General features: G+C 43.6%; 1 protein-coding gene across 2 annotated transcripts in view; it reads left to right on the forward strand.

The window, feature by feature from the left end:
- Aig1 (androgen induced 1) overlaps nt 1-27,567 on the forward strand; it is a 223,148-nt gene that overhangs the window by 151,059 nt on the left and 44,522 nt on the right. For both annotated transcript variants that reach the window (XM_032894969.1, XM_032894968.1), the window contains exon 4: nt 27,290-27,405. In XM_032894969.1, coding sequence (XP_032750860.1) covers nt 27,290-27,405 — 116 coding nt within the window. The remainder of the gene's footprint in view (nt 1-27,289; nt 27,406-27,567) is intronic.

Consider the following 27,567-nt stretch of genomic DNA (forward strand, 5'->3'; position numbering starts at 1 on the left):
TCAGAGAGGCACTGCCTCATTTGAGGCCCCCTCCTCTTTAATGACTTGCTTGTTTCATGATGACAAAAACAAAAAAACCAGCACGCTCCTTTTAACCCCATTCTATAGATGTGTTAACTGAGGCTTATGGGAATTAACTATCTGGCCTAAGGTCACAAAGCTAATAAATAAAATGTTAAATTCCACTGCTGGACTCACTTCAGAGCCCTTCCACTCTCCACAAATTTCAGGCCACTGAAGAGTTTATTTGTCTTTGCCTAGATAAATCCCAATTCCCTCTTTCTTCGTTTTGCTCATTAAAACAACAACAACAACAACAAAGGATCTTTCTTCTTGATTTCACCTTTTTCACGGCAGGAGGGAAAAGGAGAATTTTAATTCTCAGACAATTCAGAGTTTCAAATGCACAGGCTCAGCCTAGACACAAATCTGAGCCCCTCACTGGAACCTGACTGATGTTCTTCAAGAGCAGAAAAGAGAGGAGCTGGGGAGCTCTTGAATGTAGACCGAGTGTCTAAATAATGGTACCTTTGTCCTAAACTGGCCAAAGCATCTTCAGTTAAGTGTGAGAATTTTGTGCAAACTAAGCTAGCTTTTGGAAACTATACACAGGTTCTGAATAGTAATTTTTCTACCACCATCGCTCCCGCCCCACTTTCTGAGTTCTTCAACGTGGAGTTGATGTTGCTCAATGGTAGAGCACTACTTAGAGAAATGAGGACCTGGGTACAAGATGCAAAACTACAAGCCCTCAATCTATAAATGCCACATGTGAAGAAAGGGAATTACCGTCCAACAACAATCCTTCATTCACGGGAAGAAAAGGAATCTAGTCAAAGACACCTTAAACCCAAACTCTGACCTGGTAGCAAGCTAAGGGTCTTGAGGAAGGTCTTTCCCCACCTTGGTTCTGGTGCAATAAATTAAAATTGTTCCATAACCCTTGGACTCTGAAATCAGCAAACAGTTGTTAGCTCATGGTCAATTTCTTCTAATGTCTACCTTTCACCAAGCGTGAGTTATGAGAGACAGCCTCTAACATCCCTGCTGTTGAGAAATCCAATAGGGCGATGTGTTCCAAGGATGGCTGCGAAGAGGCCATCAGTAACCACTGCAGCCCGGGTGTTGAGTGAAGTAAGTAATAGAAGAATTCGCAATAGAAACCTTTCTTCCTAATAGCGTTAGCAAAAGCATCCGTTTATGAAATCCACTTGTGAATTTAAGCTGTGCCCGGGGAGGGCAAATGGCTTGCCCAATCCAAATAGCATAGGAAATATCAAATAGTTTATGCTGTCAAAGACAGCGGCGTCATTTCCAGGGTACCCTTTGCTTTAGAGATTGAAGTCTCCATCTGGATGTGAGCGGCAGGAAGGCTCCCTTGCAGTGGAAGAGACTCTGCAGTCCTCACAACCGCTCTTCATGTGACAGTGGAGCTGAACGACGAGAGCTCCCCATTTTATCTTGTCATAGTTTCTTCAAGATGCAAGGAAAAAATGGGGACAAAGCAAAAACAAGGGAATTCTGAGAAGCCATTACCTGTCAATGGAGGAAACCATTGCCACAAAGCATGTTAGCTTACTACATGAAAACACACATGTTTTAAGTAGGGAAGCTGCCAGGTTTCTAGAATAAAAGAAGAGATTTTACATGGGTTAAGAAGAAGGAGTCAACTGTAACAACAGAAATTGAAGAATCTGTGTTTATCTGTGTGTGTGTGTGTGTGTCCGTGTGTCTGTGTGTGTATGTGTGTGTGTGTCCGTGTGTCTGTGTGTGTATGAGTGTGTGTGTCTGTGTGTAAATGTGTGTCTCTAGGTATGAGTGTGTGTTTGTGTACACGTGTGTAAATATTTGTGGTGCATGTGTGTGACTGTTCATGTGTGTGTGTGTGTGTGTGTCTGTGTGTCTATGTGCATGAGCATGTGTGTGTAGGCGTGTATTTCTGTGTGTGACTCAGTCTATGTATGTCTGTTGTAAGAGGATATGTGTGTGTGTGTGTGTGTGTGTGAGTGTTTCTCTGTGTCTCTCTGTGTGTCTATATGTGTGTGAGTATGTATGTCTATGTGTGTGTGTATTTGTGTAAGGGGGGTACATGTGTTTGTGTAGGTGTGGATACATGTACACACAGAGGTCAGATTTTGGTGTCTTCCTCAATTTCTTTTAGTTTAAGGTGAAGTCTCTCTGCACCTAAAGCTCACTGGTTCAGCTAGGATGGCTGCTACTGAGCCCTAGGGATCCCCCAGTTTCTGCTTCCCCCATGCTGGGATTACAGACGCATTCTGCCCAAGCTGCTTTTACAGAGATGCTGGGGATTGAAACAGGGTCATTATGCTGGCATAGCAAGCACTTTACCAATGGCAGCATCCCCAGCTTCCTTCCTGTCTTTATTTTTTAAGGTTTATAATCTAGCAAGTAGATATTTTGAACAGCCAATAATTAATGACTCCATTAGGATATCCCACGGGGCCAGTCTAGGGATAGAAAATGGTTGCAATGGAACCACAGACAAAAGTCAGGCAATTTGCACTTTTCTGCCTTGGCATTGTGGTCACTCTTTCAGAATGTTTTAATATAAATAGTTATTGCAATCCTTTCTAGTGTTCTCTTTTGCTGCTCCTCATCAAAAAAATATGCATGGCTATCCTGAAGCATTTTCTTACAAAACAAACATCAGAAACAAGCGGGAGGCTTACTAATCAGGGTGGCAGCCACCAGACTATGTATTAGGGCACTGGTGTCCCACGAGACCCACTTGGAACTTGTAACGGGTCTTCGGGTTATGGTTTTGTACATGGAAGGGAAAATTGCTTGCAGGCAAGTGCCCGGAGCCAGGTTGTCCTGGACTCTCAGGTGTTGAAAGGTCAATGTGAGCCTATGCTAGCATCACAAGAACAACAACCTTAAACCAGTTACCTCTCAGAGGAAAGGTGACCTAGGCCACACTGCAGCACTCTAATCTCATAACGTTTCTTGTTTGTTTGCTGTGTGTCTGATACTAGGTTTTTCTTCTCACCCTCATTTATTTCTACTTTGAGAACTTTCCTATTCACTCTCTCACTTCCTGACTTTTCTTGTGAATAGTCTTAGCCTTACTGTTTCTTCATATTTTCGTTTCTTTAAAAATGCTCTCTTCTTCACTTTCCGATACAGGTCTAGTGTACTCATGGACTTTTATTAGTTTATCTACACTACTACTAATATAAATGTTATACACATAAAGTAAAAAAAAAACTAAAAATATATATAAAGAGAAACGGGCAACAAGAAGGCCCAGAAAGGAATGTTTTTGCTGACACACACGAAATCTGAGTTCAGTCTCTTGGACTCATGTGGTGGAAGGTGAGAATTGAGTCCCACAAGCTGCCCTCTGACCTTCACACATGTGCCGTGGTGCACACCTGTGTGCACACATATGAACAGAAACACCAGAGCTCAACGCTCCTAGCTGATGTTATTATAACTGCATACATTTTAGAGTGTTTTACGAGAAAGATAGATGAAGCTAAATTGGATAGCTATTTTTTCAGTGTCTAAACATTTTTTAATGTCTTGCTAGTCCATAATTGGTCATCTTAGTTTAAGAACCGTTCACTCCTTAGAGATAATTAAGACCAATTTTTTTTTTTATAATTTTGCTAGTGGGTAAGGCACAGGGAAATACCTTTCCTGCCGCAGCCGAGGAAGTCGGTGTTTTATCCCATGTTTGTTTCTTTTACGTAGATGAATGATTGTTTCTTTAGCATGGGTTCCCAGAATGGGGTTTAAAAACCTACGTAATTGGAAAAAGGTGATGCCAAGCCAGTGGTTCTGTTATATCCTTTCTCCAGTGACCACAGCCACCGGCTTTTCTCCTCATCCTTGCATCAGCGCGAGCTTTTACTTGAAAAGAAAAGTCAGAGGAGTCCGCATGAGAAAATGGTAGCCGTTACACAGGAGTGTGTATCCCTGTGTCTTTATTATCCACCCCCATTTGTCACCTCCCTTGCTCATCCATTACCCTTCCATCAGCCTGTGTCCCACACTGCTCATTTCTAGCCCTTTCCCTTGTTCTCTGCTGATCCTTTTCGCTCCCGTCGGTTATTTTCGTAAATTCTCTTTTGTTCAATGTCCGGTAACGTGTGGGGCAGTGGGATCCAAATTACATTTTAAGATCATTTTTATGAGTTGTTCCCAGCAGGCGTCTTCAAGGCCCCAAGTTTGCTTTTTGTCCCCCACTGTGAAAAACTGATTGGCAGCTGGTGACTGGCAGGGCGCTGGTGCTTGGCACTCACAGGAAACCCTGCAGGAGGTGCCCAGAGCCATGGCGGATGAAGTGTGGCCAAGCCAGCACAAGGTGGGGGACCAGATGTCACCCGATTATGTTCCATTGAAATCCAAACAAAGCCCCACATTCAGGATCATTTCCTTGAGACTCCCTGGTTGGAAACTGGAACCCATCCAGAATCTCACAACAGCTGGTCTCCCTAGGCCAGGATTTATGTGCCTTGCGGAAAATGTTACCTGTATGTTATTGATTGGTTTCTGTGAAGCTATCAAACAGTATTCTGAAGACCCAAAGCATACTGCTTTCTGCTGAAACTTAAAAAAAAAAAAAAAAGCCATATATCACGGAAGCCGCCAGTGTCTCATTATAGGCTCGAGAAGGCTGAGGGGGAGATGTTTTTCGTATTTATGCCACCCGCGTTAACCTTTGAAGCAGTGCGCTGATGGTCTCTGCTTTCTGGGACAAGACCTCTCTCTTAGGAGGAAACAGAGCCCACCCTTCAAAAGGGTAAATCATATTATAAAATCAGCTTTCCGGTGAGACCAGTAGATGAGAGCATGTGTTAATGTTCCCTCATCCCCCGTTCATGCTAGAAAGTCTGAATCTTTTCCTTTCCTCACAAGGTAGGCGAGCTACAAGCCCGGAGGTATTGCTTTCTGAATGGCAGGGAGAGAAAAACAAAACCACCTACGCACGCACGCACGCACGCTCACACGCCCCCCAACTACCCTCAAAGTTGCTCCAGTCAATTGTGCTGAGTTGTGGAGATGGGTTAATCTGAAAACCAGAAGCAGCCATCCAGGCTAGGAGGGAGGCGGGTGCCGCCAGCGAAGGGCTTGCTGCCCAGCAATAAGAACCTAAGGTTGGATGGGCAGCGCCTATGTACAACCAGGATCCGGAGTCATGGGGGAGGTAGAGAAGGGCCGATCTGGAGTCTTGGTGACCTGCTAGCTAAACTGGTAAGCTTCAAGGTCAGTGGGAAACCCTGCCTCAAAAACTAAGGCAGAGGGTGATGCAGGGAAACACCTTTGTCTACCTTTGGCTGCTACATGCAAACACATACACATGTGCACACACTTATTCTCACTCATGCACACAGCCATGTTGTTCTCTCTCTCTCTCCTCTCTCTCTCTCCTCTCTCTCTCTCTCTCTCTCTCCCTCCTCTCTCCCCCTCCCCTCCTCTCCCTCTCTCCCTCTCCCTCTCTCCTCTCTTTCTAGCCTATTTTAGAATGTAGAACCAGGAAAAACGCCCCATTGCACAGTATTGGGCTTAATGTATTCCTGATGTAAATCCAGGAATGTTACTTTATGCCTTGGCTTTAAAACTGGATGCTCCTGCTGTCCCCCATCACCTGATAAAGTCTGAGAGCCTCTCGTCGCTCTGTTTCTCTCTCCCTCTCCCCCTTGTTGCCTGGCGGTCTTCAACTCATTCTCAGACCTCACAGTGAGATTCTGGAACTAACCCTCTCCATTAGAAACAAACAAAATAAATTGCTCCCATTCCCCCAAAGGAACGTGCTAAAGCCTCTTTCCTCTGTAACATGGATGCAATTTAAGTTTGGCAAGGGCCGCACGCAATCTACTTCACCAGGAGGAGATGGATTCTGAGAGACCTTCAGAAAGCACAAGGCATCCCCTTGGCCTCCCTGTGAACTTACAATGACAGAAAGTCAGGGTTGTGCTTTCTGTATCCACTGTGGGACTGCAAGGCCGGTCCTCACCCGTGCCCTCACCCCACAAAAAAATGCATTGAGAAGCCACCTGTGTCTGCTAATTCTGAGTTGATTTCTTCCCATCTGTCCATGAGAGGCTATGAAGTCCAGCTTTAGAAGGTGAGTTTGATTTGCTTTACTGAGGATTAGCTGTCACCAAACTTAGAATCCTGCTTATCTGTGAATCTCTGAAGGTGACGAATTAAAAGGAAATAAAAATGAGAATATGGCCTAGCCACCTCCTGCTAAACACAAACCCCCAAGACGGCCTGCTCTGAGTTAATCAAGGATACTGAATTATGTACTTGTGTGTGCACATGCCCACACACACCCACATACACACTCCCCCCAACACTTACATGCAGTGGTGGATATGCTGATTAGCCTGATTTGGACGAAAATTTTACAATGTGTACATTTATCAAAACGTCAAGTTGTATTCAATTTCCTTCTGTCGATTATACCTCAGTAAAGGTGAAAAGGCAGCCATCAACCGATCGTGGACAACACAATCAAGACCCAATTCAAGCAGGGCTCAGAGCACTTAAGCCCAAGCCATTCACCTGTGAGACAGGAAGTCTTACGCTACCGGACCTTACACTTACCCCTTTCTCTTCTCTTTCCCTTCCTCTCCCCTCCCCGTCTACATCTGTATTTGTAAAACATGCACTCACAAAGCCTGAAGGATTCAACACCCTTGCATACATTCTTCAAGTAAAGACTGAGGGTCAGATCCCCATCCAGGGTGAGGTAGGGCGTAGCAAAGGGTTCTCAGAGTCCAGGTCTTGTCTGAGTCCGGTGGCTTGTCTTCTCTGGATGCCAGGGATATTCAGTCACTCCTATTTCTCCTTCATTCTCTCCTCTTGGATCATCTTCATGCATTCAGTCAACTGATGCTTTCAGTAAGTCTCTCTTTCATAACCGATAAAGCGATTATCGCTATAGCATGGTATGCCGCTTTCCCAGACTCCTTAACTCTCTTTATTATATCCATGATCTAGGAACTCTTATGCCTAGTCCATGAACCCATAATGTTCCTCGCCTGAAACATCATGAATAGTCCTTCTTCCGTGGTTGGTCTCTACCCTACTTCCCCTTTTCTGAAACTTGAAGCCACAGTAATTCTCAAGGCTCAAAGTTAGCCCCAAGCTCACCCTGCTCTCTTTTGAAATAACTGCCACATATCTTGGATTCTTAGCTATCAAAGTGAGAACAGATGAGGTCAGGGAAATACACTGGCCAGAGCAAGAGTGGGACTTGAGAGAGGAGTGTGTGCACACCTCAGCTCTTAGTCCAGCAGCGGTGGGCACAGGAGAGGAAGCTTAGGGCTCTACCTGAGGAGACTGAGGGAGATCCTTTGAGAGACCTCTTCTAACATGAGGCCTGGATTTGTGACTTCACCACAGACAAGAATTTCAGTACAAGTCAGAATGAAGAAAAGCTGGAATTAATTAAGAAGCGGTTTTAACATAGATTTAAAATGCCTGTTACTTGGTGGGGCTGGTTCTTAGGAAAAGGACAGTGTACATTCAAGACATGGGGGTAGGCGTCCCAAAAGAGCCAGTGTCACAAAAACAGCCATGTTCACAACTTTGGTGTCTTCTGAAAGGACACTGTTCAAGGGATTCCTGGGCAACTTTTTTCTTTTCTTTCTGGTTTTGTTTTTGTTGTTGGTGGTGGTGGTGGTTTATCTTATTTATTCGTTTGTTTGTTTGGTGAATGGCATCATGGCCTGGTTTGTGAGGCGTGCTAGTCAGGATTGCAAGCTCAGAAAATAAAACCTCAGCTCAGACAGGTCACAGGGATCCTTATTGGGCGGAAGTGGGAAGGAAATCAAGCATATGTTTTGACTATAAATAAAGTCTCTATCCTCGTTTGTCTCAGAAAACTGTGAGGAGTAAGGGTCAACTCAAGGTCACCTGCTCGCAGGCTTTCAGCCTACTTTGCTGTTATTTTTATGCCTTTATTTTAAATATCATTATGAAATTAATTTAAATATTATTATAGCAATACCGCTTCTATAGAATTCATCTTCACAATGGATATTGTTAGACATGTCAGTGTTCCTGACTCTGAATAGAAACTTCAACCAGACAGTTTTCCCATTCCCATGTCACCTTAATTTTCTCTGTCTTTGCTTTTTTTTTAATTTACACATGTAGGTGTGTCTATGTGCATTTATGTGTACATGCTTACCCCTGCAGAGGCCAGAAGAGGATACTGGTGTCACCACCACCACTACCCATGAGCAGGATTACAGCTGATTGTGAGCTCTCTGAAGCAGGCGCTTGGGTCCAGTGGTCTGTTGTGAGAGCAAGTGCACTCCGCGATCTCCCTCCCCTTCTATTCTGCCTTACTAAGAGATCGAGTCTCCATGAATGAGGAAGGCTTCGGAGTGAAGTCACGTTCTTTCCCTTCACCAATTATACCTGTTCACTTGGTCATTCACTGGGATCCTACCATCTCGATAAAGATCAACAAAAATAGTCGTGGAAAAGCATTCCTAGCTGTGCTTAAACCTTAAGTGTAGGAAACTATAAATATCAATTAATAATTGTAGAAAACTCACCGCCACCCTGATCAGGCTGCTCAAGCTAATGAAAATGCCTGGCTTCCTTGATTTACCTGAGCTTCTGAGACGGCAGTACACCATGCTCCAGATCGCAAACTGCTCGGAAGCTGGCCAGAGACTATTGCTTTGAGTAATATGGCAAAATGGAAGAAGATTATGTGTGTTGTGTGTGGTGTGTGTGTGTGTGTGTGTGTGTGTGTGTGTGTGTGTGTGTGTGTGTGTGTGTGTGTGTTGTAAAATAAAGTTGCTCAAGATATTGAAAGGTGTACAAATTAGCAAAAGCTAAGGTCATGAAGGACAGCGGAGAAATGCAAATGAAAGTCAGCTGCTTGGGCTCCCATTGCAGAGCCTGAAGCTGACTTCCAGCTGAAGTCCTTCCTGAAGCTGACCTTAGGCCCACAAGCACCTCTTCGTGGGCTGTTAAGCTGCTGACATTGTTTGCCTGGCATTATCTGTTGAACCTCAGTGCCACAGTGCTCAAAGGTAGGTGGTCTAGCCTGTGCCTTATTCAGTTGAATACGGTGTTAATTAGCTATGAGAATCTAATAAGCCTTAAAGAGTGTGACTTGCCAGCTAAACCCTGGCTGACAGTTATATGTCCAAAGATTTATTTGCCATGTTGAACCATGTATGAAGATTCAGTAGCTGATAATAGCATCCAGTAGGTACCAACAAGGAATTTTACTATGTGCTAACCAGTTACATCCCTCCTAAAAGCAAAAATACCCATAAAGGCAAAGTGGACAAACTCCTACCCCTGCTGTGCACTTGGAAATTGTCAGAGTCTGCTCACTGTAGGTTTCACTCTGTGGATTTACAAGCAGAGATTCAAACCAGCTGTACCACTTAGTATAGAATTAGCCATGTTTGGTAGTTTGCTATGCTATGCCATTTAGGGTTCTAGTTGGGTATTTATCAACTTCCCCAATGCTGAGAGTGGTGTAAGTTTTCACCCTCTGCGAACCATATGAAAACAGCACCCTACTAAAGGCTAGACCATCTTTGTTACGGCAGTCTATATGCTATAACCAGTTCATCATGACAGTCCAAAGACCTGGGCCAGGTACACCAGCTTGTGTTAACCGTAGAGAGCAATCCTCACTTCACCACCCCTGATAGGTTGCCGTGGACCTTAGTTGAGGCTATATAAAGCTCACGTCTTCCTGGCTTCATGGGCCTTTCTTCTTTTCTACCTGAAAGGTGGTAGTTCTCCAGAACACACACTAAGAAACCTCTGCATGCCAATTTTCATCTCATAGCGAGCGTCCCAAGGAACCCGATGGGTGTCCTACAAATGCAACCTTGCAGTTTAAGAGATAGATAGGAGAATCACTGAAATAAAAAGAAAAATTTAGAGCCAGCAAAGGCATGGAACAAGTGAAATTCACAGTCCTCAGAAGGGAGGGAAATGGTTATGTGACTTTATAAAGCTCTTTTGTTTCACTTGGATTTTGAAGGCAAGGGTCTTGGATCATGACACGTGACTTAGCAATTCCCCAGCCCAACATACGCTCATGAAAATATACAGACAAGTACATTGTTACTCTACCTTTCCTGGAGAAACCTGAATAAACATTGATTAGCTACAGATAGGACACCAGCAACAGGTCAGTGGATTTATTGAACTAACTACAGGCCATGGGTAATACTTCCTTTAGAATCCCATTCTATCATATGCAACTGTGGGGTTGGAGGGTTGTACATGGAATCCTGGAATCTGAGGGGGCAGGTCCAGCAACGCCCCAACTCTTTCTATAAGAGATTGCTAAAAGCCCTATTACTATTACTGTGATCTGGTGATCACTGTTTTATCCTTTTTATTTGATCCTCATAACTAAGTATCCCAGTATTCCGTAGGCCACTTCAGAAACCTATGACTCAGCAAAGTGTTGGTCATATAAGGCCCAGAGGAAATGGCTTTCTCCTAACAGTCACCAAAAGAAGAATGCACAAGAACAGTTGCAGATGCGTTCTTCCTGAACGCACAGACGTAGAAAGAAGGCTGATGTCATTAAGGACACACCGGACTCATAAATTATTTTGTAGTCACACAAAGGCAGGAGATAGTTGACATAAAACACAGCTCTTTTCTCACAGGAATAAGAGACGGCTTGTTTTTGAGCCAAGTATGAGTGGCCATGGCTCGGGAACACAGATCCAGGTTGCCCCTGAAACCACTCCAATGTGGAAATGGTGTCATGAAGATTATGGAACAAAAGGAAGTCATAAATCAAGGCACATTTCAAATACAGGGTGGAGATATGGTGCACAGGTTAATCTACTACAGCCTTAAGTTATTTTCCCCCTGTTGGTTGGTGGAAATAGTGATTGGTTTAGTTAGTACATTGCAAAGTGTTGAACCTGACAAAAGGATGTTAGGCTACACATGGAAGCAGGCAGTGAATGGCTGCTAAAGGAACTAAAGCTAGCTGGAGATAATTTGGCGCTGGATCTTTAACATTCCAACTCTCCACAGTCATGAACTCAGCCAGGAGAATCAAACAGTATGATGTCTCAGGCATTGTAACGAGCAAAAGCAAGATGTACAGGAAATTCTGTTCCTAAGAATGCTAAGGTCACATGAGACTGATTTGCACACTCTTTGAAGTCACAGTATTGGTTCTCTTTGGGGAGATTAGTTATGATATAAAGGGGTGTGAAGGTGATTTTCTGAAGGCCTTGGCTCTTTCTTGGTCCATGTGTTGATTATGGATTTAAGTTGACTTTGTGTACAATCACTGGTCTTCTGGAAGCTTATTACTAGTTTGCTTTTCTTTGTATGGGTTCTACTTGAACTGGGAAAAACAAACAAAAAAGACCAAAAGGTGGATAGAGGCTACAAAGACAGAAGTGTGTCAACCAAAATATAGACACAAATTCCCTAATTTTTAACAGCGTCCCGCTGTGCACAGTTGCAGGGTCTTACAGATGCAGAGGCCTCCAGCTGCCTAGATTTGAAGAATGCTGAATGACTTTTGCTTTTAAGCCTCGTCCCACATCCACACAAATAGAAAAGTCCCCATTCCTGCGGGCTCAGAGTTGTCTACATAAGCATGAAGGTTGCCTAAGCAAGGCATGCATTGTACAGGGACAGAGAAGAGAAAAAGGCATCGGAATTTGATCTACTGTGCCCAGGGTAACCAAGGCGTTATCCATCCTGAGATGTTTTTACCCACCTATCACCCACTATCTACCTATCTATACTTCTATAATCATCACCATTACTTGATGTGGAAATCTGTCACCTCCTTGAAAAATCAAAGTGGCAGAGAAAACTTCTTTTGAGCTTTAAGCTAAATGTCTCTTTCCTCCTATCATCTTGGGGGAAAGTTTACTACTTTATGCTTTAAGAAGTCCTTAAATGCCATAGAACTGTTGTGGGAAAGAGCTAAGTTATAGTGGCTTTTCTTGATTAAAATGGGGCTTTCTCTAAGCACTTTATCTTTGTCTAATATGTGTTAGAAATGTCCTTGAAGACTAAAACTGAAACCTTCTGCATTTAAGTGTGCTAATATGTATATGTGCGTTTATATGAGTATGTGCTTGTATGTATATGTCTTGCATATGTGACTGTATGCTCATATACATATGCTTGCATGTGCACACATGGTTGTGTGCTCATGTGCACAAGCATGAGTGTATGTTTAGTGAATATGTGTGGATAGATATATACTTCCTACGTAGGTATGCATAGGGTATGTGTCATGCTCCGAATTATATGTGCATATGTGTTTACATCTATTTCCATAGATATAATGGGTTTTGATTTGTGTGCATGAATGGGTAAGCATGATTGTATGTTTGCACATATAGGCATAGGTATGTATATGCATAGTTGTGTGCTTGTATGTTTATAGGTAGTGCTCCCACACTTGTGAATGAGTTTACATGTGATGCAGTAACTATACATCTTTGCATTGGTATATGCTTGTGTGTGTGTGTGTGTGTGTGTGTGTGTGTGTATGTGTGTGTGTGTGTGCACATGACTGTAAATGGACTTGCACATTCTCTGAATATGATGCCATTTGAGGGTGCATGTTACTCTCTTGAGACTCATGACACTCTGCTTTCAATTACACTCAGACAAGTCCAAAACTCTTCTGAGCTAATCCTTGTCAGCTTGGAAGCCACCACACTTGGGCATGAGGCTGTCAAGAGTGAGTGTTTGCAGATGTCAGCACAGGGAAGGCAGGAGTCCAGGAGGACAGATCGAGGCTTAGTGATGGGAAAATGCATGCCAGTGCGTCCTAGCTCCAGAGCGCCAGCACAGCCACGAGAAAAACTCATCATGACAGCAAATCAATAATCTGTTGGAGACGTTCCGTTTCTGAAATATCCTTGATTAATTATGCCAGGGTATGCTTGGCAACAGTCCTCTCCTCCAGATTAACCTAATGCTTTTTGCATGAAGCAGGATTATAACCGGTCCTCATAAGTCAGATTTGACATTTGAAATCAGGCTTTAAAGGTTTGGGCTTATAGATTTTCTAATGTCTCCATGTCAAACATAATTGTGCTTATTGCTGCCCGTACTTGTTTGCCAGTCAGTCAAAATAACATTTATTTGATCGTAAACAAGGCTAAATTAAAACCATTTGAAATCAGCGTCCTCGAGGACTTGGTGAAGATTCTCTCAAATCTAAACCTCACTGCAGCGCTGTGACGGACAGCTCCGTCATTACAAACAGCAAAGGAAGCATGTTATTGTCAACCCCCAAAATTAATTGTTCTCTATGCTTGTGCATGCATAGCTCTTATTTAGTGATTTAGTCCCATCGGACAACAATTTTGAGTACAATATCTCCCCTCTTTACTATAATACGTAATTATAAATTTTACCCCTTAAAACTGGATGTATTTTTAAACTCCATATTTATTGCACCCAGGAACGTATATTTTTTATTTCTCGTGAATTGCAGGTGGGGTTCCAGTAAAAAACTAATGAAAATAAGATTTGCTTAAGGGCCTGAGACTTAGAAATTCCTCCGACAAAATCTGTGCATGGTTTAGTCTATCTGGTTTAATATATTCTTAATGTGGCCCCGCCCCTCAGTATATCAGCCACAGGCTAATTATAGGACTGTGTAGCACATTACTGATCCATTTATATACTCATAATTATGGATCGATATAAAATCACCAATATCATCGTGTAGTCAAACAACACAAATCGTAATAGGGCCTAATATTTTTAGGGCAAGTTTAGCGTTATGGACTCGCATTGGTCAGGCTGGACCAGTTTATCCTAAGATACAACAGTGTACCACTGAACTCTCCATAGGTCAACGCCACACAATTTATTCCTCACTCACACAAAGTCTTCAGCAGCCCACGTGACCCTCAGGTCAACCTGAAGTCTGTAAGTGGCAGAGCCATTAGTCCAGAGTGATAAGAAATGGATCTGAATAGTAGGTTTGATCCCACCCTGAGAACCTTCGAAGACAGTGCTAAGCAGCAGCTCACTGGAAAGAACAGAATCCGGTGACCAAAGTCATCTTCTTAGAGTCACCCCCTGACCCCAGAGGATGCCGATACATCTGATGAGTCAGTTCCGCAAAGAAAGTGATTTCTGAGGAAGTACAGACATGTGTCATTGTGTGCTACGCCTGTGATTAAGTGTGTTGGCCTTCCTTTCTCATCAATGCGTCTCTTTGTTCGGTAGTGTCTACTCGACGTATTTCCTCAGGACCTTGAAGGAAGTATTGGGGTGTTCTCATCAGTTAAGGACTATTCAGTTTCCTCACTCGTTCCCCCTACACCACGTCTCTTGCTGCTCCTTACTCGTTTTTCTCCTTGCCATTCAAAATGCTTCTAAGGGGAAGAGGCCTTTGAAGAGACAAAGGCTGACTCAGGGCCGATGAGCAGATGCCCTAGGGTTATGCTCACCCTCCCTCTCTACTGAAAGGATGCTGTACCATGCGCTTTGCTTCCCCATAGGGGCATCAAGAATGTTCTAATGTTTGAATGCAGAGGGGAGATGGCTCTGATCCCCTGGCATCTTGCCACCCTGAATAGATATGGCAAGGCTGCAAGTCCCTTCTCGCTAGCACATACACGGCAAGGAAAACTACCCTTCCCTGATACAGGACCTGCCGTTGACTGTTGCCCTATCGTGTTTCCCAGTGTTCCTCAGACAAAGAGCGTAAGATTCACACAGGGATCCCGATTGAAGACCCCCTGAATCTGAGCTCAAATCCAGCTCCTTCCACTTGGGTAAACCTGAGCATCGTTTCCCTAAGTTCCTCGTGCTTTGTTTTATATAAAGTGGAATTGATTATGACGGTGATAACGAATATAGCTGAGGCTTACTGTGAGAAAAAAATGTGGTTTTGAATCCATGTGGACAGCCCCCGGCATGCAGCGAATGAATTCACAAGATCGATCCTTATTTTTAGGCATTGCATAAGCCAGTTTTATCACAGGATCTCATGCTAGCCACCCTAATGAGTTAGATCTTTTCCAAGGTGAATGACTTCAGGGTTGTATTTGTCTAATTAAAAGGCATCCCCAGTGACAGCTGACCAATAAGAATCTGCACCTACTGTGTTCTGGGTTTCTCTTTTAAGTACCTGGGATTATAATAGGTACAACCAGTGTAATATTTACTAGGTCAATGGATAAACAAATGAATGAACAGAAGGACACATGACATATGTGTGTCAGTTGAAAGCCTGGGCTTGGGAGTTAGGGAAAAATGGGTAAGCACTGACTGGAAAATCTGTGAATTCTACACTCTCTTTAGTGAGCTAATCCCATTCTTCTATGTGCCATCCCCGAAGCCCTTGGAGAAAGAAACCCAGCTCAGAGATCTGCTGCTGTGTGAAATCTTCCCTTGATCCGCCAAAGTAAGAGCAGAGGTCTGGGGACCCAGCACCATCTTCCCCAGGACACTCGTCACTTTTTGTCTAAGGGTAAAAATTAGAGGTGCTAGGCTGTGAGGACTACCAGTGCTAACTGTGAAATGTGCCCAGAAGTGAAAGCTAGGCCACTGAAAACCCCACTAACCTGTTATAGTACAGTGTGCACTCTGGCATCCATCCACAGAAAGAAAAAGAGAAAGAAGGAAAATCCCTGTAGTTGTTGGTCCACAAGACTCTGGGCTACGAATACGGAGAGGATACACAGTGCAGTGGTGCCTCCCAATATAATGCCGTAGCCCTCAGTACTTCATGGAAGCATCTCAGAGCCGTTACTAGGAAGACTCAGCAAAAGGAATGTACTATCTTCAAATCGCATTAAAAACACATGTAAATGTGTCTTTTCTAACAGCCCCTCTAGTCTGTTACTGTCCTGGTGTAATTGTTTCCATGAGGCAAAGATACACGCATGTCCGTGTTTAATGTATGACACTATTTAGTCCTAGTGATTAAAACCACATCCTAGGAGTTGTTGGAACTGATGTCATTGTGCATCCAAAACTGAGTACTTTGGCTACGAAGAAACTGGCAAATACCTGGAACGTTCTGATGCTCGTGTTGGTTCCACCTGAACCTGTGTTTTTTTGACCCTGGGTTACAGTTCCTGATCTCGGTTTGAACAGGAGGCTGCTCTTGTGTGAGTCATTTAACTTGACGTCACAGTCAGCAGGAACAGATGGTAAACACCATGCCATGAAGACACACAAACAAAAAAAAAAAAAAAAAAAAAACACCATTCCCAGGGAAAAAAATCCCATGACAAGAGGAAGTGTCATTGAACTCCTAGAAAAACAGAGACCACAGTAGTTGAAACTGGCAGTCCTGTCCATGGTAAAGGAGATCTGCTGGGGGGTGGCACACCTTGAATTACTCTAATAGAATTAATAACAACAGTTTCAGAATAAAACACTTAGTCAGATTTAGATGTAAGATTTCACGTTTGCCCATGGGAAAACACAAGTCTTACCTCAGAGAGAGTAAGGAAAAGCTTATTCTGGGGTCAGATATATACATGATGATGGCCCAGAAATACCAATTCAGGTTACCCCCAAATACCATGTCCAACAAAATGTCATCATAAATCAAGGTATTTTTGTGATAACATTTTTACCACTTGGGATGATAGAAGCTAGCCTTTCATTTGTTCTTTCCAAAAAGGATTGCACTTGACCATCACAGGGATATTGGGGCAAATGCAGAGGTAGGCGATGAAAAGAGCCTAAGATAAATCCTAAGATAAATGGACTTGAGGCAAGATTTCAGCTCTCTACAATCACAAAAGCTCTTATCAGTCAGTCAGCCTTGTAGAGTCTTTAACACATGTGTGCCTCTCTAACCCCATCTGCATCCCTACCCCCACACCATGACACCCTGAAAACTTCAGTTCACACAAATGGACTTGCATCTGTTCGCTTCCAAGCTGTCTAGGGTCTTGTTTCCATCACTGGAAGAGGAGCTGAGTCCCACTGGTTCTGAATTCAGTTGCCCCCTGAGAGTTTCTGCTATGCTCCCCCAACAGTGGGCTTTCATTCCAAGTGCAGAAGTTGTGCGGACAATGAATCAGCCAGTGCCTTGCGCTTTTCTTCTATTTATTCTTTTATTTAGTTACATTTCATATGTTATCCTCCTTCCCAGTTTCCCTTCCAAAAACACCCATCCCATTCCCCCTCCCCCTGCTCCTATGAGGGTGCTCTCCCACCCACCCACTCCTGCATCACTGCCCAAGCATTTCCCCCGCACTGGGTCATCTAGCCTGCACAGGACCAAGGGCCTCCCCTCCCACTGATAGCAGATAGGGCCATCCTCTGCTACATATGCAGCTGGAGCCATGGGTCTCTCCATGTCCTTTTATATGATGTGCATTTTTATGATGTTATCCTTTCTGTCTCTTTAAATTATATGACTTTACTCTTAAGCCTGCCAGTTCCTTCATGTTTTGTTACCAAATAAAGATTTCTCAGTTTAATCCCTCTTTTCGAATGTCAGGGACCAAGGTGATAAAAGAAAATTCAAGCTGGAATATGACTGTGTGATTTTTTTTTTTTTTTAAGCACTAGGGCAGGTTTTCCACTGCTTTATTTTTGCTGGACCTGTAAACCTGAAGGACATCAGGGAACACCAGCACTCTATGCTCCCAGGTAGGGCTAATCACACGTCTGCCCGTGCCCTCAGTCTGGGTGCACCCAGGCACCCCGGTGCACACTGACACATGTACCCACAGAGAAATGTTCACAGACGCGTGTACAGACACCCTCCAATTTGTGATCTTGTCATGGGATGTAAGAAACACAGATCCCCAAACACGAAAGAGGAACACACTTAGCTGGTAACTGAGGTACCTGTAGCTGGGAGAACTCCGTGGAAGCTGCCCCCGCCCTCCATTTGCACACAGGTAGACACTGGGGTGCCCTTTCTTTGTTACTGAACTAAGCTTCTCGTGCATCACATCCCAAAGCTGGCTTTGCTTCCAACGAAGAAATAACTTTTGCCTAGTGTCCACATGGTAAGAGAGATGTACGGCCCTGCGGGGGCCGGGTGTTTTTAATCTTTGGTTTTGAATGCTCTGCTTAGCTGTCAGTCCTAGGACATAAAATGGTCTTGAGATGTTCTCAAGTCCACCATTTCTCTTCCTCCCAGTTTGGAGCCATCATGTGTAGCTTTGTCCTTCTCTGAGTCAAGGATAGAGGTTGTTTCTTGAACTTTTCTTTATTTATAGGTTGCTGGTGGCCATAGTCATAAATGTCTTGCAACCCAGAGCCATGTGCAGTGTAAAACCTGCTTCTTTAATACCGTTAAATAACAGTACATTCTTCCTACGTGAGCGCCGTAACTTGCTACTTGCACACCTCTCCATAGATCCGGCAAAAGCCATCCATTCACAAATAACCTGGCGGTGAGAAGGTACAAGAACGTATCGACAGCCTATCTTAGTGTGTCCCAGTGTACACCTTGTGTGTTCGTGTCAGTCAATTCATGGTTACTCTAACAAACTTCTGAGATAATCAACTTAAGAGGAAGGTTGGTTTTGGCTCTTAGTTTTGGAGTTTCCGTTCATAATTAGCTGGCCCTGCTGCTCTTGGCAGGGATGTGAGGCAGAGCAAAGCCACTAACTTACTCATGGCCAAGAAATGAAACACGGGAAGGAACGGGGACCAGGTTCCCGCAGTGTCTTCCTCGCATGCGCTCTCGGTGCGAGTAATACCTCCCACCACATCCCACCTCTTCAAGTTTCTACCACGTCTGAGCACCTCCAAGCTGGGAAGCAAGCCTTTCGCACACGTGCCATTGGAGGACTTCAAGATCCTAGTTATAGTGGAGCTCTAGGTGTAGGCAAGGTAAGCTACAGAGTACAAGCTGGTACAGAGTTCTGACATCAGATGTCACTAAATTAAAAGTTACTGAATCAGATAGCCAAAGAGAATTCGCTGTTGTATTTTGACTCTGTTAGGAGAGTCTCACTTCATGGTGATATGTCCTTAATGCCCCTCTCATAGTTAACATCCCTGTTTAACAACTATGAGGCTTCCTAACCAAGGTCTTGGCCAAGCAAACGTGACTGGGGAACACCGTAGGTTGATTTGTTTCTATAGTTAATTTCTCTTTATGGGAATGGTATTCCGTCATAGTTTCTTTTTGGATATATTTAAGAAAACATGAATTGAATGAGAGGGAAAAAATGTTTTGTTTTAAATCCAGTAGCTGTGGCAAGGTCTTGGTCTGGGTTTTTTTAGGCCTTGGCCATTGTGTGGTTTAGAGCTTTCTCTCTATTGGTGTGTCCTGGTCTGACTGTGTGGGTGACAGTGAGCCTAATCTTCGTCTCTGAAATTCTCTCTTTCCCTTCTGGTCGTAAAAACGTTAATATTTTGAGGGTCCCTAAAAGTCTCTTGTTTCAGTGTCCTTTGTACCTAACCTTCGATCACTCGGTCCTGATATGTGTGCAAACCAAACTCAGAACACTAGGCTTTCTCACAGAAGTTTGACAAGCACTAAGTCATCCCATCCCCGTAGTCTGCAAAGAGTGATTGTTAAGCTTCAGAGTGTGCACGACTCCCACATGGAGTGTTTAATAGGGAGGGACGTGGGCCACACTAGGACCCACGGGCCAGTTTTTCAATTTTCTAATTTTCTAATTTCTACATCGCATCGTTCCTTCGAGCATCTTCTGCACACTCTTTTCCCTCCTCCATCTCCTCATGCCTCATGTAACACATACATCGTGCGTTTTCTGCGTATCTGTGTCTCTGTGGGCTCCGAGGACTGTTCCGTGTAGGGGAGGCTCTACCACATGTATCCACTCTGTGTCAGAACTTTGCCACGTGATGTTGATCAGTTCATGGCAGAAGTCAGTCTGCTGCACCGCAGGGAACTGATCCAAACCCTAAGAAAAACACACAGATGCAATAGGCCATGGAAGACTCATGCTTTCTTATTTGGGATCCAGGCTTCCAAATACAACAGTGGATTGCAGAGTTTGTTGCATAACAACTACTATATCTTAGACCAGCATATTCTAAGACAGAGTTTCTATACTGACCGGATAAAGTTTTGACAGATTTGGCAGTCAACCATCCTCTCAGTTCTCTGAAACAAGTCAAACTTCAGTCACTCACGACTTGTTCACTGCCAATCGTATGAGTCTCTTTTCTCTGCTATAGTTCATTGTCCGATGCAGGTAAGCTTTATAAAGCGAAGAGGTAGGGTTAGCCCATAGTGCTGCACATTCAATCCTGCTGATAACATCGTGATAGGCAACGCCTCAAGCTGAAGGGTCGGTGGATGGAAGAAACCGCATTTCTATACAGAAAGGTTGGGGTTTCATAAATCCTTCCAAAAGCATGGCTCTGATGACTCGAGGAATTATTCCTGTCTCCACCTCTTAAAGGTCCATTGCTTTACGACATGGAAGACCGTATCTCCCAACACATGAGTCTTTGGGGAACAAACCACATCCAAATCATAGTAACAAGTGCAAAGAACCATCCAGGGCAATTATTCAGAGCTGTTGACCAAACTGCCTCCATGTTTCTTTCTCCAAAATGTATCCGCATCCACCTGAGAACACCGGAATTTCAGTGATTACTCATGCTTAGGAAGCAAACCATTCTTCATTTTGCTTTCAGCTGCTCAATGACTGCCACCAACAGCACTGCGTTATGGCGTCATGCGTTATGGCGTCATGCGTTGTGGCGTCATGCGTTATGGCGTCATGCGTTGTGGTGTCATGCGTTATGGCGTCATGCGTTATGGCGTCATGCATTGTGGCGTCATGCGTTATGGCATCATGCGTTATGCGTTATGGGCGTCATGCTCATTGGTTTTATTGTTTACTGTCAGTGAGACGATCGCGTGCTACAGGAGCAACAATCAAAATCGTTATTTTCTTCTGCAACAAAGACCCTGTGGGTTCTCGTGAGCCTGAACTAAAATAATCTGGCTTGTTGGAAGGTAATTTCCATAACCTCCATCCTAGGGTCACCGAGTCTAATATCAACTAAGCTGTCTTTTCTAAGGTGCATTTCTGGAGCATGGTCCTGTAATTCCAGCTACTTGGGGCCGAGGTAGAAGGATCAAAAGTTCAAGATCTGCTTAGATTGGACAGTTTCTTTGAGGCCAGCCTAGGTGACTTGGTTAAAACCTGTATTAAAATTAAAAGTGGAAGGAGGTAGAAAGGAAGGAACATAGCTCAGTGGTTGAGCGCTTGCCTAAGATGCATAAGGCCCCGGGTTCATACACACTTGTATTCTAACGCAAAGAAAGATTTAGAGGTGGGCTTCAAGCAGCCTAGCTTTATATCATCACTCCAGACCTAGCTGTTCGGGGAAACTCTTCGAAAGATAACCCGAGCCTTGTATTGTTTCATCTGCTGAATGGAGTTAATAGTGTCCTCTTAGAATATGGCTTCAAAGATTATCACAACAAATACTTATTGGGTGTCCCATATCCCAGGGTCTTTTCTAGGTGCTTAGGTGCTAGGGAACTACCCCAGCAAGCAAAATGCAACCTCTCCATTCCCGTGCAGACAGGCTCCTAAGTGAAGATATACCTGGTGCTCAGGTCCTTAGGGTGGTGTGCCACCCAGGAATAAATTGGCGCTGGAGTTCTTGCACAATTAGTTCTGAACTAAGTGATCTTGCTGCTCAAGATTTGGCCTTTGAGGTCAGCCATTACGGAAGTATGTATAACTTACATTTTCATCTCATAAAACTTTACCTATAAGGCACCATTTAAATTTGGGATAAATACTTGGCACTGTGTTCGTCTTATCGATATATATACTGTTTATAAGTAAGATTAATTTGCACCAAAAATGATTCGGTGGGGGACTGAAAATTCTTTTGTGCATGAAAAGTATGAGCGATGAAATCTTACCTAGATTTTTTTTTAAGGAACAAACAGCTACAAAGGAAACTTCCCCTTGGAACTTGCCACCGGCCACATCCGCACATGTGCAGCTAGCCACCTGAAGACCTCTGGTCAGTGCTCACGTCATTCATTGTGCTCTTTTCGTACAGAGGATGACAGCCATGCAGTGGTTGTATCAGATATTCCTTTTCCCAAACCACTTCCTGTCTGGCATCAGCCAAGCACAGCCTGACCTTGCCAAGCACATTTGACCAGCAGCAGGCATGCGAGGGGACAAGAAAGCAATCGGGCAACTGACCGTATTCCAGTTGGTCGTTTTACACTCAGCTCGTTGAAAAGTGTCTCATTTTCTACTCTACTCGTTTTGGATAAATGAATAAAGAAGGAGAGTTTAGACATTTCTACATAACAACCAGCCTCAATGGCAACCCTGTCACGTATAAGCCACCCAAGCCTTCAGGGTCAACCTCGTCCTCAGAGAAAAAGTGCAATCCGCAGATCTTTTTCTCTATCTCATTTGATGAAAAGTGCATTTTTATTATTTTTTTTAATATTGTAGTATTACCACTGATGTCTCCAACTGCTGGTGAATTTCCCAGCCGCTGTCATCTGAGGTAACTAGATTATGAGGGAAAACCAGTAGAATACATTTCAAAAATACATTCCCTCTTTTCTCTAGCACGCAGCCCCTTTTGCATAGCTCACCGAGGAGCTGACTGTATTGTTTCAAAGTCATCACGACAAGAATAGGGAAGTTTAAAGGTAAAATATAAAGCTAGCAGTCTATGGACTCACTCACCCTACACTCATGGAATTTTACACATTATTAATGAAGACTCAGAGAGAGTTGATATCTAGCAGAGTATACTATGGCCAAGAATATCCAGCACTGTAATGCATATTTCAAAACAGTCACTTTCCATTTTTTCTGTATGAGCCAATTTTTCTTCCCAGAAATACCTGTCTTGATATCCTCAACATATGTTTCACCTGCCAACGCTCCCTGCCACCTGATTCTGTTTTACTAAAATGCTAGAGTTTGAAAATCGTAACATTATATTTTCTTCCTTTTCCCTTGCATATGCAAACAACATAGTAAGAACAGGACAAAGATTCTTTTATGACTTTTTGGGAAATGCTACATAGAACTGAAACCTACTAAGCCTCCAGCATTGGTTCTGCAATCTTTGTACTCACATAAACAATGTCTCCAAACATGGGAGATGTGTGGCCATGGGGAGCCTGCAGTTTTCACTAAGACCTCAGACCATTAGATTTCCATACCAAGAGCGTTTGATCCTCGAGGAATTCAGGAGCCTGCCTTTCATCCTTCTAGTCTCCTGAAAAGGATCAGTCCCTGCCCTGGCCCTCCGTGCTTGGCATGTACAGTAGCCATTCAACCAGAAGAGGAAAGAAATGTTCCGTTCGGCTCCTTGGGATCCTCCTTTTGTATGTCACAATGACAGCTACACGGTACAGGTGCGAACTGGCTCAAATTCAGATGGTGTTGAATTCGAGCCATGCTGCTACCAACATGATTCGAGAGGCTCACTGTGGCTCACTCTGGAGCAATAATCTAATACTGCAGAGAAGCGATGTGCATCATGGTATTTCTAGTCGAGGGAAATTTGAAACCCTTTGCCACTTACCGCCCAAGAACGGTCATTGGTTATATAAATTTGAGAACATCCACATAGCAAAATATTACGCAGTGCAGGTCTAGACAAGTGTTCTAAAGAAGAATTTCTAAAATGGCATATTAAAAATTTCTCAAATGTCTTCCTCGGTTTCTTTTTACAGAGATTTAAAGTTTTATTTATTTACTTATTCACTATATGTATTTGAATATAATATTGTATATGCTTTATCTGCGTGTACACCTGCATGCCAGAAGAAAGCCTAAGGACACCTTATAAATGGTTGTGAGTTACCATGTGGTTGCTGGGAATTGAACTCAAGACCTCTGGAAGAAAAGACAGGGCTCTTAACCTCTGAGCCATCCCTCTAACTCCAATTTAAGGATCTTATTGAGAGGGTCTTTTTTTCACCACTCCTGTTAGATTTATTCCTGGATGTTGCTGGGGCTGTGGCGAATGGTATTTCCACAGTATACAGAAAGGCTGCTGGGTTTTGCAAGTTGATTTTGTATCCTGCCGCTGTGAGGAGAGTGATAGTTGTTCCTAAAAGCTTTCTTGTAGAATTTTTAGGATGGTCTCTGCCAAGAGGGATAATTCGACTCCTTTTCCTCTTTGGATCCCTTTCATTTCCTTCTCTTACCTAACTGCTCTAGCTGAGGCTTCAAGCAGTGTGCAAAGGAGCAGGGAATTTGGACAGCCATGTCTGGTTGCTGATTTTAATGAGATTGCTCTAACGTTAATTTTTTTCAAGCCTTATTTTTAGTGATGTTTCTTAAACACTTTAACCTCCCTTGTAGCCCACCACCCACAGACATAGTGGGAAAGAAAGAATGCAGGGGCATGATGGGGAAGTGGACGTGTTCAGAAAGGTTCTTTGGAGTAACTTCCGTCTATGTTGTCTGGAAATCAGCAGTTCAGTTCACAGGGTAGCAGCGGCAGCTTGGTCCACCCGCAAACACTTCACGAATACACTTGCAGTCCAGTTCAGTAGAGTCGGGATAGCAAGCAACAACCAGCAGCAGTGGCATGACTTACCAGAGACAGCCAGGCCTCAGCCTTAGCGTGAGTCAGCAGGGGGCACCAAGAGGACCACCGGGAGAAGTTCTCAGCTCTGAAGGAAATGAAGATCAGGGAAGAGGAAGGCAAGAGAGCCACAAGCGTTACACAGCTAGCTGTACCAGCAAGCCAAGCTCAGCCTCCTGCACCGTCCGTCGAGTCCTATTCATACTCTCCAAACATCACGTGTCCTTTGACGTGCTTGCTTTAGCAGAACATCCTCTCTCCTGTGTCTGCCTTAGGCTTTCACACCTGTGTCCACTTTAACGAAATGTTTCTTCACACGTTGGCACCCACGAAACGCCATCCAACTGGCTTTCCAATGAACCCTTAAGTTTCCACCTCAGATTTTTCTCCGTTTAGGATGGATATGGCATGTTTGTTACATTTGTCCTTTATGGTGAAGTACGTTTTCTCCAGTCTGATCTCTCTAGAACCTTTATCGTTAAACACATTGCGTTCATTTTGAATGGTTAAAAACAAATCTCTGAAAGCGTTTAACATCCTTAGCAATGCGAATTAAAACTGCTCTGCTATTTCCTCTGACCCCAGTCACAATGGCTAAGATCAAGAAAACAACTGGCAGTAAATGCTGGAAGAGTGTGGGTGGAAAGGAACCCTCGTTCACGGTTGGTGGCAGTGCAAAGGGATGCAGCCACCATGATAATATATGTGGAGATTACTCAGAAACCGAAAATTACATACATCGTCTGACTGCAGGGTACCACACTTCGGTGTTTTCTGAAGAACTCTGTGCCCTACACGGTTATTGCTGCTCTGTTCATAATGGTTAGGAAACAGAAGCCGCCTAGATCTCTGTCAGCTGATAATGGATAACAAAAAGTGGTACGGATACACACTAGGATTTTTTTTCAGGTTTGAATAAAAATATAGTCATCCAATTTGCAGATAAATGGATAGAACTGGGGATACGAGCCTGAGTGGAGTATCCCAGAGGCAAAAAAGACAAATACTGTGCGTTCTTCTTGTTTGTGGATCCCACCTCCAGATCTGTAGATTTGAATAGCGAGGATGGGGTGACCCCAGAACAGGAAAGTCTGAAGTGAACATGGTGAGGGGGGTTGGAGCAAGAGCTCGGGAAAGGCAGTAATGGAACACGAGTGTTCTGAATGTGGAAAGGTGGAAAAACCAGAGGGGACTTGACTGGACTTATGGAAGAAAGGTAAGTATGGAAGAAAGATAAACAGCAGAATGTTTGCAAAGGCCAGAGGGAAGCATTGTGCTTATTTAAAAATATGTATCAGGGTCATTGTTATTTTTAATTAGTTAATTGCCTTACAGGTTTTGCTTATATCTCTTGGCTTCCGTTTTTTTTTGGTTTAAATGGGATTTCCGACTGTGTGAACAAGTGTGTCCATGTGTGTGAACGAGTGTGTATGTGCATTGATATCTGTTTCTGGTGCCTGTTCTCGGACTCTTTACCGTCTGTTTGCTTTGTCCTAGTCCAAGCTGTTTGGTTCTGTTTTATCTCGTTCTATTTTATTACCACCCCTTAGATGTATTTATGTTCTCTAACGAGAGACAGAAAGGGTGTGGATCCAGATGGGATGGGAGATATGGAAACATTGGGAGAAGTGCATGGAGGGAAAACTGTAATCAGGGTATATTATATGATGAAAAAATCATTTTCAATAAAAGGGAAAAAGAAATGCTATTTTCTTTTTTTTTTTTTTTTTTTTTATTAACTTGAGTATTATATACATTTCGAGTGTTATTCCCTTTCCGGTTTCGGGCAAACATCCCCCCCCCCTCCCTTCTTTATGGGTGTTCCCTCCCCATCCTACCCCCCATTGCCGCCCTCCCCCAACAATCTAGTTCACTGGGGGTTCAGTCTTAGCAGGACCCAGGGCTTCCCCTTCCACTGGTGCTCTTACTAGGATATTCATTGCTACCTATGAGGTCAGAGTCCAGGGTCAGTCCATGTATAGTCTTTAGGTAGTGGCTTAGTCCCTGGAAGCTCTGGTTGCTTGGCATTGTTGTACATATGGGGTCTCGAGCCCCTTCAAGCTCTTCAGTTCTTTCTCTGATTCCTTCAGCGGGGTCCTATTCTCAATTCAGTGGTTTGTGAAATGCTATTTTCATAATGATAAACATATATAAATTTTAAATACTTTAAACATATTTCATATTAAAGTTTTTAAATATTTAAAATATGATTTTTAAATATAATATTTAAATTTTAAAATGTCCTTCAACTACAGTATTGTGAGGCTGAAACAAAAGTACTATCCCAGTATGATCTTAACTAGAACGGAAAAAAACGTCCCACTGCTAGTGTCACCTGGACAGGATCTAAGATTCCCTGGGCATGAACCTCCCCGCATGTCTGTAGGGGGTTATCTTGATTACATTAATTGATGGGAGATGATCCATCTCAATTGTGAGCAGGACCTGTCTCCAGGCAGGAGATCCTGGACCGTATAAAACAGAGCGTGAGCTGAGCGTGAAAATCCACTCAGCTGTCTCTATATCTCTGTCTTTTCTTCAGTCTACCCTCCATTTTCCTTTACGCCCTTTTATATTGTAAACATTTCCCATTGTAAATATCAAATAAAATAAAATGTCGATGCTTGAGGCACAGGAAGAAGTGCTAACAGAGCAGTGGCTGCAGAGCACGTTTTCGTAGCCGTCTCTCTCTCGGGAGAGCCGTGCACGGGTGTCTGCTGTGGGTCTCCCCTGGGAATTTATACCATTCATTCTCCTGTTGGAGGGCAATGATGAGAATCTAGTCTCCCCTGTTCTTTTCCAGCACACGACGGTTCTGCCCTTTATACTAATCGAGATGAGAACGTCCCACCACCAGTACCCCAGCAGAAGCAGTGGGCTCGCCGCCATATGCACCTTCTCCGTGGGCTATATATTATGGTAAGGATTGAGCCTGCTGGGCATTCGTTCTGTATTAGATTCCGCGCCGCTAAATTTGGGCAGCTAATGCGTTATGGATATAATCACTAACAGATTCACACCGCGTGCCTCATTTGGTCCAAGACCTGGGCTTTGTCTTGTTTCCCCAGATGCTTATATTTT

The sequence above is a fragment of the Rattus rattus genome, chromosome 2, assembly GCF_011064425.1.
Source record: "Rattus rattus isolate New Zealand chromosome 2, Rrattus_CSIRO_v1, whole genome shotgun sequence".
Taxonomy (NCBI): Eukaryota; Metazoa; Chordata; class Mammalia; order Rodentia; family Muridae; genus Rattus; species Rattus rattus.